This window comes from Dipodomys spectabilis, unplaced genomic scaffold, assembly GCF_019054845.1.
Source record: "Dipodomys spectabilis isolate Male_0828 unplaced genomic scaffold, ASM1905484v1 ptg000324l, whole genome shotgun sequence".
Taxonomy (NCBI): domain Eukaryota; kingdom Metazoa; phylum Chordata; class Mammalia; order Rodentia; family Heteromyidae; genus Dipodomys; species Dipodomys spectabilis.
In genome coordinates, this window is record NW_024871001.1 from 2587467 (window position 1) to 2609651 (window position 22185).

General features: G+C 39.0%; 1 protein-coding gene across 2 annotated transcripts in view; it reads left to right on the forward strand.

Annotated features, from left to right (window-relative positions):
• The window catches only part of Lancl3 (LanC like 3), a 110232-nt gene that overhangs the window by 58357 nt on the left and 29690 nt on the right, over window positions 1-22185 (forward strand). For both annotated transcript variants that reach the window (XR_006151382.1, XM_042702448.1), the window contains exons 2-3: window positions 17262-17385; window positions 21393-21590. Coding sequence is in view for 1 of the 2 variants with exons in the window: in XM_042702448.1 (XP_042558382.1) it covers window positions 17262-17385; window positions 21393-21590 (322 nt within the window). In the remaining variant the exon portion in view is untranslated. The remainder of the gene's footprint in view (window positions 1-17261; window positions 17386-21392; window positions 21591-22185) is intronic.

The window sequence follows — 22185 nt, forward strand, 5'->3', positions numbered from 1 at the left end:
ATTACAGGCGTGCCCACACACTCATATACCTAGATAAATTTTGTCTTGAGTTGTTCCTTCATAGAATAAATTAAGAGTTATTTTTGCAAATGCTTCTTCATAACTACTTACATGCAACTATCTTAACTATTTACATATTTAATACCCTTTACATATTAAGCCTGATGCTACCCTCTCAGTATCAGAGAAGCATCTTTTTGCTCATTTAAAAAGTAGTAAGTGGTCAGTAGTATCTTGTGTAACAGTAACAAGGCAAATTTACAAAGAGGGTACCTGAATATTAGGCTTATAATTACAAGTATAATTAATCTGTGACCAGGAATAAATCCAACCATGCTATGTGAACCACATAATAATATTGTGTTCCTTCTTCTGACCACCTGTGCTATTTGCAATACCAAATAGCACTAGATTTGCAATGCAAAGCTCTGTAAAGCAATGTCTGTGTTCCAGCATCACAAATGGAGATTTTTTTGGTGAGTGTTCAGTCCTACCACTCCTATCCCAAATTTTGGTCTCTCAGTAGGACTCCATTGTATTAACTTTCCACTTAATTATGACTATAGCAGCTGCTTACTTATTTCTTATGGACATACTTAAAATTCTAGTGAATGCCTTCATTCAAACATTGGAGTCTTCATTCAAACTCATTCAAAAATGAGTTTCATTTCCTGTTAAACTTTGCCTGGGCAAAATGAGATTCACTTAATATTGATTTCTTTATAGAGACAGCCCCATCAAAATAATAACTTACTAAAGACTAGCAAAATATGATATTTGGGGAAATAAAGTATGGGGTGGAATATTAATTTATTCAGAACATTAATTTATTCATGATAGTAGGGATTTTTCTTTATTTTGCTCATTGATGTTCCTTAGGTAGCCATAGCAGGGCTTAGTAAGCATTCATACAATAAACCTTTGTCTAAATCATTTACAGGGCTATAAATCCTGATTTTTCTAAGGACCAGAGCCTTCCAAGCTAATTTCATTCAAAGTAACCACTTGGACTTTGCAAAAACTCAAATCTAAGGTGTAAACTTTGGAGAGCTTCCTGCTTTTAACAAAGTGAAGGTATCAACTAATTCCAAACCTCTCTTCTGCAGCCAGAGATAGCTTCTTGGGATTTTCTACTCCTTTCTCTTTTAGGCAAACCTGAAAACTGAAACCAACCTCAATGGTACTATTGTTCATAATGGCTGCCCTTCCCCTCCCCCCCCCCATTAAGGGTTAATGGTGGCAGAGACATCAATGTATCTTCAAGCTCAGGTCATGTCAAATCTCCTTTTTCAATGTGTCATTTATATAGAAAGTGATTCTAAGCTGGGCTCACACCTGTCGTCCTAGCAACTCAGAAGACTGAGGTCTGAGGATATTGGTTTGAAGCCAACCCAGGCAGAAAAGTCTGTGACACTCATCTCAAATTAATGATCAAAAAGCTGGCAGTGGAGCTATGGCTCATGTGGTAGAGCTTCACCCTTGAGCAACTAAAGCTAAGTGATAGAGTAAAGCCCTGAGTTCAAGCTCCAGTACTGGAACACATGCAAAAAAGTGATGCTATCTGATCCTAAAGATCTAGTTAAACCCATTTATTTATTTATTTATTTATATTGTGAGAATACCGTACAGAGGAGTTACAATTATATGGGCAAGATAATGCATACATTTCTTATCAAGCATTGTTGCCTCCTCTTTGTTTCCCCTTCCCATCCCTTCCCATACAGCCCCCCTCCCCACACCCAATCCTCCCCTGACCCCCCACCAAAGTTGTAAAGTTCGTTTTTCCACATAACGACTTGTATATCTCATTGTTGCAATGGGTCCACCTGTATCCCTAGTTAAATGATTTGTTTTTTCCCTTCCCCTCCACAAATTATACCAACATCAAATACAGTGAAAGCAGGGGTTATACCATGGGGGAGGGACATACAAAACAACAAAGAAATCATCTTATAAATATGTTAGAAACAATTGCATGAAAGGAAAAAAACAAATAATGGAATATAGAATATCAGCATAATAAAACTACTTTGGCTATTATCACAAAGAATGGAATTCTTACACTTCTTAAATCAATAAGCAAGGAGGAATGAAGTGTGTGTGTGTGTGTGTGTGTGTGTGTGTGTGTGTGTGTTATCTTGACCCTGAAAAGACCTGAGAAATTACAAGGTCAGCCACTTTTTATAGATGAAGACAATATAGTGAGGAGATTAAATGATTGGCTCAGGGGGATACAATTAAAAACCCCAAATAAATCTCCCAACTGTGGTTAGGAGGTGCCCTCACACTCCTCCTTTTTGGAGGCTTTGGGTTTCATTTTGCATAGTAAAACCATCATTCACTGCTAAACAAATACATAACACTTCTAATGAAGGATAAGCATTTATTCTAATGTATATTAAGGTACTAGAGGAAAAAAAGAACAAAAACCTATGCAGTTTTAAAGACTCTACTCTCCCCTTCTGACCTTTAGGGAATCTATCACTCCCACAGGCACACATCAAAAGCATAGCAAAAGAAACCCTTTCAGTGGGCTTTGTTCAAAACATCCAGGCAAAAGTGCTATTGAGCTTTAAAATGTTGCAAATTGTTCAGGTATTGTTCATCTAAGACCATATTCTTTTGTGAATAGTTCTCTAAGATGACAGAATAGGTTGCACATAATACAGTCTCTGAAGTTGAGGGGACAGCATTTCCTGGAAAACAAGATAATTGCTTCTCAGCATGTGTTGCTAAGCCTCCCACTGGTCTCCTTTCTGTCTTCCCAAAGTGGCTTTCAGGATTTGAGGATCCACTATCATGGTGGCAGATTGGACAGTGTCCATTGTCCCTGACTACATGTGTCACTGTGGACAATGGAAGCAATGGTGACATTGTGTTTTCCATTCTTTCTCCCTGGGCTCTGGGATAGCAATTAATGAGACAAATCAATCACAAATACAGACAGAACTAGAAAAACTGCATTTGAATTTGCCCACTCAGGCAGGCAGCTTCACATTAAAGAGCACCAGAGCTAGAGGTTTCTGTGGAAACAGAGGTACACATGGGCAAAAATTGCTTGATAGGGAGATGAATGCTTGCAGTGTTGTTAGGTTAGTACTTTATTATGTCTGCCCAGTTGATGGGAGTTAGGCTGTTAGTAACCTTATGAACAGTGACTTTTTAAAAACTTGTAAAGGTGGTGTACAAAGGGGTCATTATTATATAAGTCAGGGAATGAGTATGTTGCTTTTTGAAGTGTCTCACTTTCCCTCATTTTCTCCCAGTTTCACCCTCTCCCTCCCCCCCAAATTGTATAGTTTGTTTCCAACATAGTGTCTAGTGAGTATGACTGCTGGATTAATTCACCTTTTGTCCCACCATTTCTGTGCTTCCTCTTCCTCTCTCCAAATCAGATAAACTTACATACAAGACAAAGGGTACAGAAATCAAAAACAACAAAAGGGGGGGAAAAAACAGAAGAGAAAAAAAAAACTGCAAGCTGGCTGTGGCTCATGCCTGTAATCCTAGCTACTATGGAGGCTGGGAAGATCCTGTTTCAGGCAGAAATGTCCCTGTGAGACTCTTATCTGCAATTAATCACTCAATAACTGGAAGTGGCGCTGTGGCTCAAGTGGTAGAGTGTTAGCCTTGAGCACAAAGAGGCTTAGGGACAGCACTCAGGCCTTAAGTTCAAGCCCCACAACCAGCAACAGCACAACAGAAAAAGAACCTCAAATACCACAATAAAAACCTCTCATCTCCATTTCGATGTGCATCATTTTATATGGTCATATGCACATAGCTATTGAGCCCTGGTGATCCTCTCCTAAAAATATCCTCCTTTGGTCTCACTGTGTGAATATTTAGAGTCCTGTTTAAGTGTAATTATTTGTCTTTTACTACCCATTGGGTTTACTTATAGATTTGTAGGCACATTCTATTTACTTCAAATGCGAGAAACCAAAAAACCTGTATTTTTCTGGGTCTTGCTTACTTTGCTTAATGTAATTTTGTCCAAGTCTTTCTATTTCCTTATAAATAGGGCAATGTCACTTTTTCTGATGAAAGGATAGAAGAATTCCATTGTGTTTATATATCACATTTTCTTGATCCATTCATACACTGAGGGGCATCTGGGTTGATTCCATATCTTAGCTATGGTAAACAATGCTGCAATGAGCATGGTTGAGCTGATGGCTCATGGTGTGTGGTAATTTGGGTAAATGCCCAAGAGTGGGATTTCTGGATCATACGGAAGCTCTATGTTTAGTTTTATTTATTTATTTATTTATTTATTTTGTTGGTTGTGGGGCTTGAACTCTGGGCTTGGGCTCTCCCCTTGTGCTCTTCAGCTCAAGGAGAGCACTCTACCACTTGAGCCACAGCACCACTGAGTTTCCTGCCCACGCTGGCTTTGAACTGCGATCCTCAGATCTCAGCCTCCTGAGTAGCTAAGATTACAGGCATGAGCCACCGGCACACAGCCTGTGTTTAGTCTTGAGGAACCTACACACTGCTTTCCAGAGTGGGTGAACATGTTTACATTTCCACCAGAGAGACAAAGATGTCCATTCTCTTTACTTCTCTTCAATATAATACTGGAATTCCTAGCAAGAAAAATAAGGCAAGAGATAAACATGAAGGGGATCCAAATAGGGAAAGAAGAAGTAAAACTATCCCTTTTTGCAGATGACATGATCCTGTATTTTAAAAACCCTTTAGATTCCTCTCCCAAGCTACTTGAGCTGATTTGAAACATTGGCAAAGTAGCAGGGTATGAAATTAACCCACAAATGAACCCTAAGATATGTATTCAAATGTTTTTTTCTGTCATGTGATTGTTTCTAACACATTTATAAGATGATTTCTTTGTTGCTTTGTATGTCCCTCCCCCACGGTATAACCTCTGCTTTCACTGTATTTGATCTCGGTATAATCTGTGGAGGGGAAGGGAAAAAACAAATCGTTTAAATAGGGATACAGGTGGACCCATTGCAACAATGAGATGTACATGTCGTTATGTCAAAAACGAACTTTACAACTTTGGTGGGGGTGGGGGGAGGGTTGGGTGGGGGGTGGGGGGAGGATGGGAAAGGATGGGAAGGGTAAACAAAGGAGGAGGCTACAATGCTTGATAAGAAATGTACTCATTATCTTGCCCATGTAATTGTAACCCCTCTGTACAGTATTTTCACAATAAAAAAAGGAAAAAAAAATTAACCCACAATAATCAATAGCTTTTCTGTATGCCAGCAATGAAAAAAGAGAGACTGAAATCAGGAAAACAACTTTGTTCGTGATAGCCCCCCCCCAACAGTGATTTTTTTTAAAAAAAGAATTAATTTTCTCTGATAGCAAAAGTTCGAAGACAGGTGGTCCTGTTTATGATAGAGATACTCAATGATTTCCACAAGTCCCAGTGTTTTCATTTATCCCTTCCATAGTTTTATTTTTTTAATGCCAGGTTCTGAACTCAGAGCCTACTTGCTGTTCCTGAGTTTTTTGCTCAAGTCTAGTAGTGCTCTACCACTTGAGCCACAGTTCCACTTCTGACTTGTTCATGTTTAATTACAGGTAAAATTTCATGGACTTTCCTGCATAGGCTGGCTTCAGATTCTGTTGTTCAGATCTCAGCCTCCTGAGTAGTGAGGATTTATAGGTGTGAGCCAAAGGCACCTGTTTGTCCTAGGATTTTTGAGTGTGGAACTTACATCCATGTACTTGTATTGCCTGTTCATGGACTACCTGTAGGGATTCTGACCCTGCCACATACTGCCTAGTCTCCAGGTCCTTCCTTGAAATCTGTGTGGTGACCCATAATTCTTGCATTCCACATGCTTGAAAACTCAACATCATGTGAATGGCACCAAAATGGACTACCATCTCAGTCAAAAGCTAGGCCTTTTTAGTTGCCTGAAAAGTTGAACATGGGGAACCATTATCCCAGGTGTCCTTGTGTGAGCATGTCCTCACCACATACCTTACTTTCCACACTCAGCTCCTTTCTTAATGTCTTCTGTTTGTTGTTTTGGGGTTGTCATGCTGATCTTAGGGCTTGAACTCAGGGCCTATACACTGTCCCTGAGCCTTTTTACTCAAGGTTAGAGCTCTATTATTTGAGCCACAGCTCCACTTCTAGCTTTTATGGTAATTAATGGAGATAAGAGTTTTGGGGCCTTTTCTGCCCAGGGCTGGCTTCTGTGATCCTCAAATCTCAGCCTCTTGACTAGCTAGGAAGTAATGCCCTTTAAATGAGGCTTACCCTTTCATAGTCTTGAGCCTGCGGTGGGTGGATTCTGGCCAATTCTTGTGGGGACCTCAATAAACCTTTCCTTTTACTCTGATGGAAAATACTTGACTTTTTAAATAACATTTATATCTTCAGAAACTATATCTTCCATAGTCTCAACATTACATAGGCTTTTAGATCAAGTTGTAAGTTTTTCAAGTTATTTCTACTCTACATTCTGCTGTTGATTCTTGCTGAAAATCTCACTGACAGTAGCCAGCAATAACCATGACACTATCTGAATACTGGGGTGTCTTGAAATTTTCTCTACCAAATAATTAATCACTTTACACTCAGTCTCACACAAAGTATTAGGGCATGAACAAAATGAGGACAAATTCTTTGCCACAATGTAACATGAATGACCTTGAGTCCATTTCCTGATAGAGTCCTTGTTCCTATCTGAAACTTTATGAGTACAATCTTTACTATCTGCATTTCTTTTGGCATTCAGGTCTTCTGAACTCCTATTGGAATCATCCATTATGTTCTACTTGAAGCATTCCAGGCTTTCTCTATCTCCCATCTCTGATCACTTCCAAAATCCTTCCACATACCATTTTTAAAGGCTTCTAAAAGACATGGTCGTATTTAATCACAGTAATGGTCTTACTCTTCTAGTAACAATTTTCTTAGTCAAACTTCTTTTTATAACACATTTGATAGAACAACTTGGAGAAGGAAAGAGTTATTTTTTCCAAGGGCTTCAATCATTTGCTTGGTTCCATTGCTTCTTGGCCATGGTGGCAGAGCATTATGGCAGGGAGGGTGTAGAGTCATAAAGTTGGTCACATCATGATGACCAAGAAGCAGAGAGAGAGAGAGAGAGAGAGAGAGAGAGAGAGAGAGAGAGAGAGAGAGAGAGAGAGAGACTGAGAGTACAGGATATGTTACAGTCCCCAAATGAAGGCCCCTCAAATGACCTACTTCTTCCTTCTAGGCCCTGACTCCTAAATTTTTGAGAATCCTCAAAATAGCATTCCATCTGGGAACCAAGTTTTTTTGGGGGTCACATATCCAAGACATATGGAAAAGAAAAGTAACTTGCTCAAATCTGCTCTATTAGAAAGTGGGAAGGCCAAGATTAGGACCCAAGTCTCTGACTCTAAACTCCATGTTCTTTAAAAAAAATATTGTGCATATTCCCTATGTTCAAAAGCCATACTGTCCTGATGTCTCACAATACCGAAGTATTTCAAGTTCAGAAGGACCTTAGTGGTTACCTAGTACAGAGCTACTTCTTCTAGGTGTCTTCTTGACTAACAGCATCACAGTCACCTGACAGCATGTTAGAAATGCAAAACTTCAGATTCCTTTTCACAGTTACAGAGTTAGAATGTCTTAGAACCAGACCCAGAAAGCTATGTTAGCAAGCTTGCTAGGTGATTTTTTTAGGCACTGTGTTTAGTAAGAAGCACTAATTTAGTGGGCAGACTCTACTATAACTCCTTTATTTTACAGATGAGGTGATTGAAGTCTGATGACTTCATTATGCTTGTGGTGTCAAAATGGAATCTGGGAGACCAGATCTCCTGATTCCTATTCCAGTACAATTACCCTCCCACAAAATGTTGCACTGATGCCTGGGATTAAAAACACTGAATAATGTTCAATGGACCTCTGGCTTGACAGCATGTCCATTCACACAAGGGTGTACATGTACATTGGATGTTCTCTTTCCACTCCTTTGTGACTCACACGAAAGGCATTTATGCATATCCAAGTCCCCTTTTCTTCCTCTTCTTCCTCCTCTTCCTGCTCCTCCTCATATTATTATTTTACTTCCCTTTTAAAATTGGATCTATTCACAAATTCATGTCTGTAATCATCAACCTTGACTACTTTGTAATTTCACCAAGGGAGTTTTGAAGTAGTCCAGATGCCAGAGTGTGTTTGGTTTGGATGTGGTCAGTGTTTGGGAATTGTTCAAAGCTCCCCTGGTGACCTCCATGTGCACGAGAACCACATGCTGAGAACTGCTTTTTTTGTCTGAAGATATACGTAGGGACAAGTATTGTTAAGTTAAGGCTCTGAAACCTTTGATGTCTCAGAGGGGAAAAAAAATGAAACCATCTAATGATCCTTGATGTAAAGTAGGTGACAAGTCATCTTTAAGGAGTTTTGAAAGCCAGAAGTCAGTCTGCAAGAATGAGGTAAAACCTGTTTTTCATTTTTTGTTCTCAGTATTTTCTTGGCTTGTGTTTCTTGACATGAGAAGAAGAAAGAAACAGCAGTGAAATGGTATCAGGGATCAAATGTACATAACTTTAATTCCCTGTTGAGCTCCTTTAATGGCTGGAGGATGATCATCAACTTGGGGAACCTGCTTCCATTTCTCACTGCCCAGTACATAATGATACGGGAGCATCAAGAAAAATGACTTGTGCAGGGAAGGTGGCTCAGTGGTAGAGCGCTTGCCTTGCATGCATGAGGCCCTGGGTTCGATTCCCCAGCACCACATAAGCAAAAAGAAAAAAAAGCCGGAAGTGGCGCTGTGGCTCAAGTGGTAGAGCACTAGCCTTGAGCTGAAGAGCTGAGGGACAGCGCCCAGGCCCAGAGTTCAGGCCCCATGACCGGACCAAAAAAAAAAAAAAGAAAAATGACTTGTTCATTCTATACCAGCATACATGCCCCATTTGAAGACAAGAATATAACAAAGCCTGGCCACATTGGTTTAGACAGCTCCCCACTGGGGTGTATAATTTGGGACATATTTTCCTGTATACAATGTATTGGTAGAATATGTCCCATTGTTGCTGCTTTCTGAGCTGGATAACCCAATAATTTAAATTACAGTGTAGTGTAACATTGCCTGATAGTCCCCTTAACTGTGCTTAAGAACTTCTTCTAGCTCCTCCACTCTAATTTCTCACTTTTCCCAAGAGAAATATGCTACTGAAATTAGCTTCTGTGTTACGGTTACCATAATACTTTGCTACTTCAAATGTGGTCCCTGGTCAGCTGTATACACCTCAGTATCATCTAGGGGCTTGTTAAAAGCAGAATCTTGGCTCCATCCTAGATATACAAAATTAGAATCTTAACTTTTATCAAGAGGCTCAAGTCATTTGTGTGTACATTGTGGTTTGAGAAGCACTGCTATTACACACAGTGCTATTTCCCAACATTATGTAGCTTTAAATGCCCTCTCTTCCCACTGCTGTACTATATCTACTTCCTATTTTACCCTTCAAAGCACAATGCATATTCCTTTTCCTTTGTGAAATCTCCAATATTTGCTGCTAGCATCTTACTCCTATATTAGTTAGTATTTAAACAAATTCTTTGTATTTCATTACTTAAATGAGTCACATGTCCATATTTTTTACTGTTCCTGGGGTTTGAACTCAGGGCCTGGGCACTGTCTCTGAGTTTTCAGGTTCAAGGCTAGCAGTCCACGACTTTCAACCACAGCTCTACTTCTGAATTTTTGGTAGTTAATTTAAGGTAAGAATCTTCTCGTGGGCTTTCCTGCCTGGGCTGGCTTCAAACTGTGATCCCCACTCAGATCTGAGCCTCCTGAGTAGATAGGATAACAGTCATGAGCCACCAGCACCAAGCCATCTAATTATTAAGAGTGCACTTTTTCCCCAAAGTGCCAACACCAGCATTACCCCTAATACTCAAGAATTGTTCTTGCTTGGAACTTTCCCTATTTTGTTTTCTTGGTTCTTTTGCTGCTTCCTGAAGTTCCTCCTCAAATCTGCTTCTCCAAGTTAATGTCTTCTCAAGCAAATGTCTTCTTAGCAAATCTCCTTCCTGAAAGGCATGGCTCTTCCCAGTAAGCCTGAAGAGAACTATAACTCCAAAAAGAGAAAAAAAAAAAAATTAACCACTTACGAATTTGATCTTGTACAAAAAAAGCTTCTAGTGTTTTAAGTTTGAATACATAGGGAATTTTAAAAAGAAATTTATTTTGAAAGACAGTTATTTATTCTATTTCAGTGCCCACTGGTAACTCAAGATTTGTTTCCTAGATTGTAGGACATACTATTTGTTGGTATCTCTTTTATTGGTATAAATACTCTGAGGCAAGAGACACACCACTGTGGCTACCATCTTCTTGAGTTCTAGGAAGGAAAGTGCACAAATCCTAACTACTTGTAAACAGTCATACGTGAGACTTGCCCCAAGGTAGGTAAGTAGGTGCCGGGAACTCTATACTGCCTTTTCACTTTTACTCTCCTTTCCAAATCAACTCTTCCCACCTTAAACATCGTGTGTATTTTATTTTATTTATTATTTTGGTGGTACTAGGGTTTGAACTCAGTTTGTGGCTCACACCTAGCTACTCAAGAGGCTGACAGCAGAAGGATCATGGTTTGAAGCTAAGGGAGGCAGAAAAGTAAGACCTTATCTCAGAAATAATCAGCAAGAACAGAGCTAGAGGTATGACTCATATAGTAGAGTATAACCTTAGCAACCATAAGCCCATAAATTTTAACCCCAAGACTAAAACAAAAAATCACTCCCAAATAAAACAAAACAATAGCAACAAAATAGTTCATATCTCCATTCTGATTCTATATATCTTCCAAGCATACTGTTATACTGTATTAAATTTAAATCCTAAATATAACCCTTTTGTAGCTCAAAGCTATTGCCCATGGAAATCAAAAGTTGTTTTGATGTCCTTTGATAGTCAAATAACTTGTTTCTTTTTTTTTTTTTTTTGAGCAAAAGCCTGTGCTACCACCAAATTGAGAGAAAAAGGAGTTGAGATGAAATAAATTTGGTAGGAAAATAGCTAATTAAGATCAGATTCTTACTTTACTACATCTGAGTTTGGTGTGACAATAGGATGTCTCTGCATTTTATGCAGATGGGCACTTAGGACATGTTAGTGTGATTGGTAGTTGGGTAATATAGACAACTTACAGTTGTTACAAATTCAGGAAGGACTGGCTGACAGTTTAGATTGGGAGTTGTAATACAACATTAATAACTCATATTCAGTGAACTGCCACTCTAAGAAACTTATTCCATATATTGTAAAAAAAATTTTTTCCATTTATCCTACCTACTTAAAAATAATTGGGGTGGTTTACAACAAATATGCAAGAGAAAAATCCTCTAGAGTAATACAGGCATGGACATAGCAATTGAGAGGCAGAAAGAGCTCAATGTCAGTCTGGGCTACATAGTGAGATGCTATCTCAAAAATAAAAAGAGGAAAAGAAAGAAAGAAAGAAAGAAAGAAAGAAAGAAAGAAAGAAAGAAAGAAAGAAAGAAAGAAAGAAAGAAAGAAAGAAAGAAAGAAAGAAAGAAAGAAAGAAAGAAAGGAAGGAAGGAAGGAAGAAAGAAAGAAAGAAAGAAAGGAAGGAAGGAAGGAAGGAAGAAGAAAGAAAGAAAGGAAGGGGTAATAGGAAGCAGGAAATAAAAAAATAAAGAAATTAAAGAAAGAAGAAATATAAGAAGTAAAACCCTCTAGAATAGCCAGAGTTGCTGCAACTAAATAATTGTTCATTTGCTTTCAAGTTTAAGTTAAAATTCTTGCTGTTCCTTTATCATAAAAACAAACAAATGTCAATTTGTGAAGTAGACTATGGGAGGAGCTGATCTCTCAGGCTTTCGTATATTGATGCTAGCAAACCGTGAGTGGTATCTTCAATAGCAACCTTGTAAAAATTTTGTTCCTTCTAGTATGTCCTTCCTATAGAAGCTAAAAATATGGTAAAATCCTAAGTGGAAAAAATATGTGGAAAGTGAGATTCATATAGTTCAAATATGCAGTGTTGTTCAGCTCCACCTAAGATTAGGAAATTTCAAGAATTTATGAATAATAATTTTAAACTAGTGCTTTTCAAACTTTAATATACGTGCACACTCCTGGTAGTCTTGTGAAAATTCTATTTCTAAATCAGTAGGTCTGTGTTAAAGCCTGGGAATTTACATTACATCCCCTAGGAGATGCTCAGGCTTCTGGTCCACAGACTACACTTCGAGGAACAGATCTCAGATATTTCTAATGGGATTTTCACAGACATTTGAGGACAGATCTTTCTAGAGTCCTTATCATGTACCTTAGATGCAGATATCTTTATTATTTGGGGGCTGAAAAGATCTAGCATGGTATGCAGAGAAGTTGGTGGGTTTATGTGGATGGTGGAGGAATGAAAATAGATATAGTTTTATCTCCATGCCTGTTCTAGTTAGGCTTTTTGACAAAAAAAAAAAAGAGAGAGAGAGAAGAAAAGAAAAGAAAAAAATCTCTGAGACTTTCTCAAGTGAGTGAAAGAAAGAGAGGGCAGGAGGAATAAGAATGTGTCTTGTAGAAATTTGACAGGGACTCCTAAGGGAGTAGCCCCAAGCTGCTTGAAAATAAGAGAGCTGTAAGGACCAGCAAGCTACCTGTCTCTAAATTTATTTCAATATCATTGTTGCTCATAGGGTTTCTGCCTCAGTCATCTTAAACTCTCATTCTTGGGTGGCTTGTTCAGTCATTCTCCTTCACATCTCCTGCTAACTACCACTAAACTCCAGTTTGCACCAGACCTTACCTGCCATTAGCATCAGTGGTGATTGTTGACAGCTTCAATTATTTTGAACATGAATTTCAGATTGCTGCAAAAAGGAATTTGATCAGCAACTGTATGCCTTGGAACACTGGTATACCCAGGACTTGCTTGCCATTATCAGTAGAATCAATCAATACTGATAGGGGAAGGGCAGAGAAACCTAGAAAAGGAAATGTAGGTAGCAATGACTGCCATTTCAGAGGCCTTGTGCACAGAGACACTTGCCCCAGGAAGGGGTCTACAACAGATACCAGTATTTTGTGAGTTGGTCCATTGTATTCAATCCCTTAGTAAAAGTCATCTCTTCTCTACATGGAGATGATTCAGTCATAGCATGACCTTCAGGCAGGACCAATAAACATAGCACTTGCTTTATAATAATGCTTTTTCATTTCTTCATACTCAGAGATCATTCCACTAGAAATATTTCACAGGATCAGTGAAGGGACTCCATTAAACTAATAGAACCATTTAAATCAAGCCTTTACAGACCTTCTTTGTATTTTCACTTATTTCATTTTAATTCAGTAGAAAGAAACATTTAAAGAACCTAATCAAGCCCAAAGACCAACATATTACAGGTTTTTGGTGCTGCAAATACAGGAGATGGAATTTGGACTTGTTTTGGTAAAGACCTGCTGGTCAGGAAGTCCCACTGCTACCTCTAGCCACTTTTCCTCCCCTACACGTATTGGTAAAGCTGCTGCCTCCTTCCTAGTACTGTGACCTCAGAGTGTTTTGAAAGCAAAGAGGCCATGTTCTTGGAGGGAGGGAGTGTGCTCATGCCCTGCGTCCCTGAGAGCTTGCCACAGAAAATGGAGAAAGCAGACAAGAACAAAATCCATCTAGTATCCCAGCGTCTCACCTCCTTTCTTTTTTTTTTTCTCTCCACTCTGTTTAGAGAGAAAAAGAAGGGCACATTGTTCACCCCTGCAACAGACATTTAATAAGTACTATTTTCCATTCTTATTTTCTGATCAATACACTCAAGGGTAGGTCTTGTCTGTTTCCAGAGATAAAGAACTGCATGCATAACCAGTCTCTATCCAGGCGAACAAGTGCCGCTTTCTCTTTGTTTTTCACAGTGTTTTTGAGAGATAAGAGGAAACCATGAAGATGTGATGCATGACCAGAGGAGGTTTTAAAATAATATTTTATAAACTCATTCCTCATTTGAGCTGTGGATTAGGAGTGGAAAGAATGAGGAGGGTGCTGCATATTGCACAAGCTGATTTTTCCCCCCTGGGTTAAAAAACAAGCAGGCAAATACATATGAGCATAAAAACATGAATAAATGTTCAACCAAAGGAAAGAATAAGTGAATTTTCAATTATGGATACAAAAGTCAGATAGCAAACATGTTAGTAATTCAAATGAGCCCTAAAAATTCAGTGACTAGTTTCCTACCACAAAAATTGCTTCTGTTATATGGATTCAAAGTCAATATTGGGAAGACAGGACCTGTATATAGCCAAATGGCAAAGTATATTTCCAAAAACATGTGGAATGGAGGCAGAATATCATCCTATTAAGTACATGCCTTTCAAAGCTCTTAGATTTAGGGGAGAGATTCAGGATGGAGGAGTGGATTTCAGATTACTGATACAAGATTTCCTAGAGTAAGACTATTATTAAATAAGTTGCTCCAATAAAGGCAGAGAGAGTATTTTTGATCATAAATGAAAATTTTAGTAACAATTTGAATGGGTGTGGGGTAGCCATTAGACTAAAGAAGGACCTGGGGCAGATTCGATGTGACAGAGAAGATACAAAGACACACAGGGTGTTCAGGGACAGCAAGCAGAAAAGGAGAAATGATTCAAGAGACAGATATAGGTAGTTAATAAATGGAAATTTTTAAATGGAAGGTCATGACATAATTGTTTCTGAATAGATAAAAACTGAGGAGAAAGTAAAATCTTAGTGAAAACTGAGCGGTGCTTTGTTGTCCATATTTGATCATCAATATTACTGTTTCTTTCCATCTCAGGTTCCTGAATTTTTTTTTTTTTTTGGGTCCGGTCGTGGGGCCTGAACTCTAGGCCTGGGCGCTGTCCCTCAGCTCTTCAGCTCAAGGCTAGCGCTCTACCACTTGAGCCACAGTGCCACTTCCGGGTTTTTTCTTTTTGCTTATATGGTGTTGAGGAATCGAACCCAGGGCTTCATGCATGCAAGGCAAACGCTCTACCACTGAGCCACCTTCCCAGCCCAGGTTCCTGAATTTTTATTGCTCAGTTGTTAACTTTTGTTGACAACTCCATCACTAGATAGTCAATTCCCCATAGAAGGCAAATGCATCCTGTCCCTTCCAGAATTTTCCTACACTACCTAGTATAGGGCCTTATGATAATTAGCAGAATTAATTTTCTTCTTTCTTTTAGACAAGGAGTCACTAAATACTCCAGGCTGGCCTTGAACTCACAGTCCTCCTGCCTGAGCTGATTTATAGGACTGAAAGACCACACCTACCAACAATTTCCTATTGAAGTAATCATTGTTCTAAATTAGTGTTAGATTTGAGGACATACCTTTCTAGTATTATATAAATCATCAGAGGATTGAATTATGACTTAACTAATTAGGACCTAATTTCAAAAGGAATTGGTGGGTCTAATGCCAGTTCTTGCCAGGAAAATGAGGTATATGCAATTTCAGAGAGAAGCCAAAATCTAGTGGACATTGGGGAAGACAGCAGAGGTTTTGTCTATCATATTCATTGCCATATTTTCAGCATCTAGAACAGATGTTTAAGGTTGGTCTGGAATGGAGTAGTATCTTAAGAAGTAGGTGTGGAGGAAAGAAAAGGAGGGGGGTAGAGAATAAAGGAAAAGAATGGGGCCAGGTGCCGGGTTCACGCCTGTAATCCTAACTACTTAGGAAGCTGAGATCTGAGGATCATGGTTCGAAGCCAGCCTGGGCAGGAAAGTCCGTGAGACTCATCACCAATTAAGCATCAGAAACCCAGAAGTGGTGCTGTGGCTCAAGTGGCAGAGCACTCGTCTTGAGCTGAAGAGCTGAGGGACAATGCCCAGGCCCAGAGTTTAAGCCCCATGACTGACAAAAAAAAAGAGAAAAGAATGGGGAGAGCTTCATTTTTTATTTTTTATATTATTATTAAAAAGGTAATGTATGGGAGGGTTACTGTTATGTAAGTCAGATAAAGAGAACATTTCTTTTTCGACAGTCTTACCCCCTCCCTTGCTTTTCACACCAGTTAACCTGCACTTATTTAGTCACTCTTTTATTTCCAAGGGTGACCTCAGAACCTCATGTTCTGTGCTAGGCAGGAGAGATTCCAAAATGATGAGATCTCACAGTCTTTACTTTCTAAAAACAATAGACTTATCTGGTTAGGTCTATCAGATAGACTTAACTGACAGCTAGGTCTCTAGTGAGATAACCTAACATAGCAGGAGGTAAATCCTTCACTTGGGCATGGGGCCTGGTGTTACCCTGAGCATGCCAGAAGGAGCATTCAATCTGCCCTGAGGAAAGACAGGAAGCAGAAAACAGTGCAAACCCGATCAGAATCTTAATAAACTCTATCATGCTTTAAAGACTTGAGAACATTTTAATATCTATACTCCTAAAACTGCAGATAGATTGAACTAAATGTGGAAGACTGCATATTCTTGCATTTTAGCTGCTCTCTATTCAGAGTCATTTGATGTTAGAAGTAGTTTTTTCTTGCCTCTACTGGAGTGTGGTGAGTTTCAGGGAATGCAAATGGCTGCTGTGAATTTGTCATGCTGCAGCTTGTCAAAGAATTATGGCTTCATAAGCACAGTCTAAATGACATAAATTGAAGGTCTGGTGTCTGGGCCAAACTTGTACTGTAGCATGTATCAGAAATAACAGCTTTGTTAAGTATAATCCATTAGCACCACTTCTTGTTCTTTTCTGGGTAAATTCCTGTTCTTGTGACAGGGATTAATGATCTAGAAGCTATAAGGTGGCCTTTACATTTTGTACCACCCTATAACATTAAAGATCTGTGCTTCACCTCAAAACTAACAAATTTTCTGAAACAGATACGTAAACTTGACATCAAAGAACAAGTCAGTGGCAAAAAACAATGAAATTATAGTTAATTGCATTAATGTACATATAGAAAAAGATGCTAGGAACACGGCTAATGCACTTTTTTGTTGTTCCAGTGCTAAGACTTGAATTCAGGGCCTGGGAGCTGTCCCTGAGCTTTTTCCACTCAAGGCTAGCACTCTACCCCTTGAGCCACAGCTCCACTTCTGGCTTTTGTATGGTTAATTAGAGATAAGAGTCTTATGGACTTCTCTTCCTAGGCTGGATTTGAACTGTGGTCCTCAGATCTCAACCTCCTGAGTGGCTAAAATTATAAGTATGAGCTATTGGCTTCCAGCTGCTGATAGACTTTTTAAGCAAGAAAATACATAATGTCTAGAGGCAGATGATGGATTCTACTTTGACTTTTGCTTCTTGATTTCCTTATCCAGGTGCTGACTCCAGCACAGATCAAATCAATTTGCCAGGCAATTCTGGACTCCGGGAAGCAGTATGCTATTAAGAAGAGGAAACCATTCCCTCTGATGTATTCTTACTATGGAACTGAATACTTGGGTGAGTGAAAGTGTTGATACAGGCCAGTAGCTGGGGGCAATCTCTAATGTTAACCTTAGGTAAAGAATATAAGCTTTTTTTTGTAGTTGTTGTTGTTGATTGTGTGGCCTAAACTCTGGGCCTGGGTGCTGTCCCTCAGCTCTTCAGCTCAAAGCTAGCTTTCTACCACTTGAGCCATAGCACCACTTCCAGCTTTTTCTGCCTATGTGGTGCTCAGGAATCGAACCCAGGACCTCATGCATGCAAGGCAAGCACTCTACCACTGAGCCACCTTTCCAGCTCAAGAATAGCTTTTGTTATTGCTATAGGCCATTACTATTCATTTGCAAGAAATATTAAAATATCATTTAGAAGCAAATATTGAAAAGCATTTTAATTGATAATTTACTAGTTGCTTTTATAAGCTGCCTGGCAGAAATGTAGCGCTTTTAATACTTTCCAATAAAGACTAAAATCCTTACTACTACTTGAGAAAACTCATCAGCCTATTTTCATTTTTTACTTACGATGTCTCACTGTGTTTCCCAAGCTGCCCTTGACCTCCTTGGCTCAAGTCATCATTTGTCTTGGCTTTCTAAAATAGCTGGGACTATGGCCATGCACTGCTGTGCCAGGCTTAATTTTGCTGAAAGTTTTTGAACAATTTTCACATATGGTTGAAGGTAGTGCCTCTACATAGGGGAACAGGATTTAGTCACTGATATTTTTCAGTTTTTAATAGTAGTGAATGAGCAACAACTACTGAAATGCAGTGACTAATTTCAAACTCTGATCCATGCAAGGGGTAAATTCATTCCCCCATCTGAGTCCTTGCATGCCTGAGCAAGATTTGCAAGGCCCTTTGTAGACCACATACCTTTTTCTCCAGATTCAAAACTATCTTTTCCGTATAGGTTCTGTCCAGCATAGTTTCCCCCACACAAATTCACTTTATGTCTTTATATCACTGTGCAGCTTCTTTTTTTTCTAGAATGCCTACCTTCTCCCATGCCCTCATCTAATTATAAGACACAGACCTCCAGACTGCAACAAAGTCATGAGGTCTACTAATGCATTTTCTATGCCTTAAGCAAATGAATCATCGAACCTTTTCTGGGTGAATTTACTCACATGTTTCAGGTTTTCCCCTGTAGCAATTTGGGTAGTGTCATGTCTCTCTGCCCATAATGTTATTTGAAGCCCTCTTCACATAACACTATAATTAGTAGTTTACCTGTCAACCACCTTAGGAGAGACTACGTGCACCTTCAGGATGGAGAGTTATAGTCATTCAGCTTTGTGATCCCTTGGACCTTTGCCACAGAGCCTGCACATAATGAAGGTGCCCAAATGAATGAATGAATAGCTAATGATTAATGAAAGATTTTTCCCCCAAAAAAACCAACAAACCCTTTTAGTTCCTGTTTAAATCCCTGGAATCAGACCCTGAGCTAAGGAATCACATGTAAAGTTTTTATTTAAAAGGTGATCCCAGAAAGTATTTATAGAGGAGTAAGGAAATGAGATAGGGAAGAGAAAAATGATAATTGAGTGTGTAATAAAAAGCAACTTTGGAGAACTGAGGCTGTTTTACTGAGGACATAGAACATGCCTCAGAATTGTCTCATCCAAGGACTGAGAAAACTCAGGTGTGCCTCCACCATCTCCCTGCTTTATTAATCTGCTGTTCCAGGAGTGTTAATTCCCTAGTAATCTTGACCTATCTCTGTGAACTGAGCACATTTCTATACCCAGACAAGGCCTCAGGCAGAATGGTAGGCACTTGAGGTAGAAATGGGGAGCACAGGTGCACCTGAATGGTGAGTGTAACAAGGCACTGACAGTGTCTGCCTGAGTCCTCTGATGGGACTATTCTTTACATTCTGAAGATTTTTAAAAGAATTAGCATTCTGGCTATTGACATATGTAGTAAATGCCAAATTTCTATTGACTGTATACACATTTTCCTGAAAAGCAAACTTCTAACAATCCCAAATCCAGTGAGAGAAAAGTACTTTGAAATTTCATGGTGTTATTTAAAAAAATTCTCTAAAGTAAGAATTGTCAGCAAACTTTTCTTATTTTATTATCTTTGATTATTTGTACAAGTGGGTATCAGTTAATAATATTAATTTATGAGTACAATGAGTCTTGATCAATGCCATGCCTTCCATCATTTCTATCTATTCCAACCCTTCCATTCTCTTGAGTTACTTGGCTCCATTTGAACATATATACAGTGAGTACTGTGACTGTATTCAACCGCCTTTCCTCTCTCCATTTGTCCCTTCCTCTACCATTAGGTCCCACCTCCCTCACACAAAACAGGTTTCAGTTTCTTTCTTTTTGAAAAGTGTTGTTGTAAAGGTGATTACAGAGGGTTTACAGTTACATAAGTCTCTTTTTCTCTGAAAAGTTTAACAGTAAATATTTTGTTTATTCTTTATGGGTTGGGCCATGATCTCTTACAAATATAACTGTGCTGTTATAGCATAAAAGCAGCAACAGATCATGTGCAAATGAATGACTTGGCAATGTTCCAAAAGAGCTTTGTTTACAAAAATAGGCAGTAGGCTAGATTTTTGTCTACTAGTAGCCTAGATCTTTGGTAACTTATGTGTGAAAGTACTATATATGCTTTCAAGTAACATTGTCACATCTTTTTTGGCAGTATTGGGGTTTTAACTCAGGGCATTGTTCTTGCTAAACAGGCACTTTACCACCTGAGTCATACTTTCAGCCTTTTTTGCTTTTGTTGTTTTTCAAATAGGATATCACATTGATGCCTTGTCCAATATGGGTTGTGATCCTCCTATTTACACTTTGCACTTAGCTGGAATGATAAGTGTGTGCCACTGCACACAGTTTTTTTATTGGTGGAGATAGAATCTCATGAACATTTCCCCTGGTCTTTCAAAATAGGTAAGACTACAACCATGAGCCACCATGACCATATATTAAAAAAAATATTACACCATCCTATTTTGTCTTACTCTTTTTTTGCCAGTCATGGGGCCTGAACTCTGGACCTGTGTGCTGTCCCTCAACTGTTCAGCTCAAGGCTAGCACTCTACCCCTTGAACCACAGTGCCACTTCTGGCTTTTTCTGCTTATGTGGTGCTGAGGAATTGAGGCCAGGGCCTCATGCATGCAAGGCAAGCACTCTTCCACTAAGCCACCTTCCCAGCCCTGTCTTAACTCTTTTTAAAATCAGTGCAGATTAATTGCATAAAGGAAGGTGTTTCATTGTGGCATTTCCTTGCCTGCATATAAGATAGTTAGGTCATATTCATTCCCTTTATTTCTTATTCCCTCCCACTCCTCCTTTGAAAAAAAATAATTTTAATGGGTTTATTACGGAATTTTCATATGTGTGCATAAAATGCACACCAATCATATTCAACCCCAATCATCCTTTTCTCAGTTTCTGCTGGTCCCCCTAAAATAGTCCCCCTTGAACATTTCTGTCCTGTTTTGTTTTACTTCTTGATACTTCATATGACACTAGACATATATTTGTCTTTCTGAATCTGCCTTATTTCCCTTAATATGATGATCTCCAAGTTCAGCCATTTTCCTGAAAATGGAATCATTTAATTTTCTTTTTAAAATTATCTTACATTTGTTAAACAGGTAGATATTTTATTATAATATTTCTATACGTGTTAACAGTATATTCCAATCAATCTCTTCCTTGTTTCACTCTCCCTTCCTTCTTTCCCTACTTCCCAAAATAATTTCAACAGGTTTTATTGTTTGATTTTCACAGTTGCAGACAATGTATTATGACTATATTCTTCATTTTGTCTTCATTGTTAGCCCAACCCCCTCCCATCTGTACCCACTCATCAGCAGAGCCTACTTCTCTTCTTTATGGCTGAATAATATCCATTGTATACACATACCACATTTTCTTTGTTCATTTATCACCTGAGTCATTCATTTTATCCTATGATACTTTTTCACTAAATTAAGCCGGCTCTTCTCTCTAATTATCTGTGCAAATTATGCTTTATTTTTCTATACAGGGGCAGCTCATGGACTGTCATCCATTCTCCAAATGCTTCTTTCTTACCATGAGCACCTCAAGCCTTCAGATCGGGAGCTGGTGTGGCAGAGTGTGGACTTCCTCATGGAACAGGAACAGAATTGTAACTGGCCACCTGAGCTTGGCGAAACCATTGAGAGAGAAAACGAGCTGGTCCACTGGTGCCATGGAGCTCCAGGTCTCATGCACATTGTTGTCCGAAAAAGGGCCTTTTTTCTAGTTTAGACAAAGGGAGGTTCCTTACACCATTCTAGGACATTACTACATAAAATAACAAGACTAAGATGATAACTTACAAGCAAAAATGTCTAGATCTTTTTTAAATCTCTGACATTATATGTATATGCATATGTATAGAGAGAGAGAAAGAAGAAGAGGGGAAGGAAGAGGAAGAGGGGGAGGAGGAGGAGGAGGAGGCAGAAACATATATGCAATCACAATCTTTAGAACCCTTGGGAGGGGTAGCTTAGTGAGTGCTTACCATGCCCAAAGCTATGGTTTGATTCTCAGCCCCAAAACAGTTTTCAGAGCTTATTTTAAAAAAGTAAATGAAGATAGGCCCTGGTGGTGGCTCACACCTGTAATCCTAGCTACTCAGAAGCCTGAGATCTGAGGACTGTGGTTCAAAGCCAGCCCAGACAGGAAAATGTAGACACTCTTCTCTCTGATTAATCAACAAGAAGCCCTTAGTGGATCTGTAGCAAATGGTACAGTCCTAACCTTGAGCAAAAAAGCTTAAGGACAGTACCCAGACCCTGAGTTCAAGCCCCAGG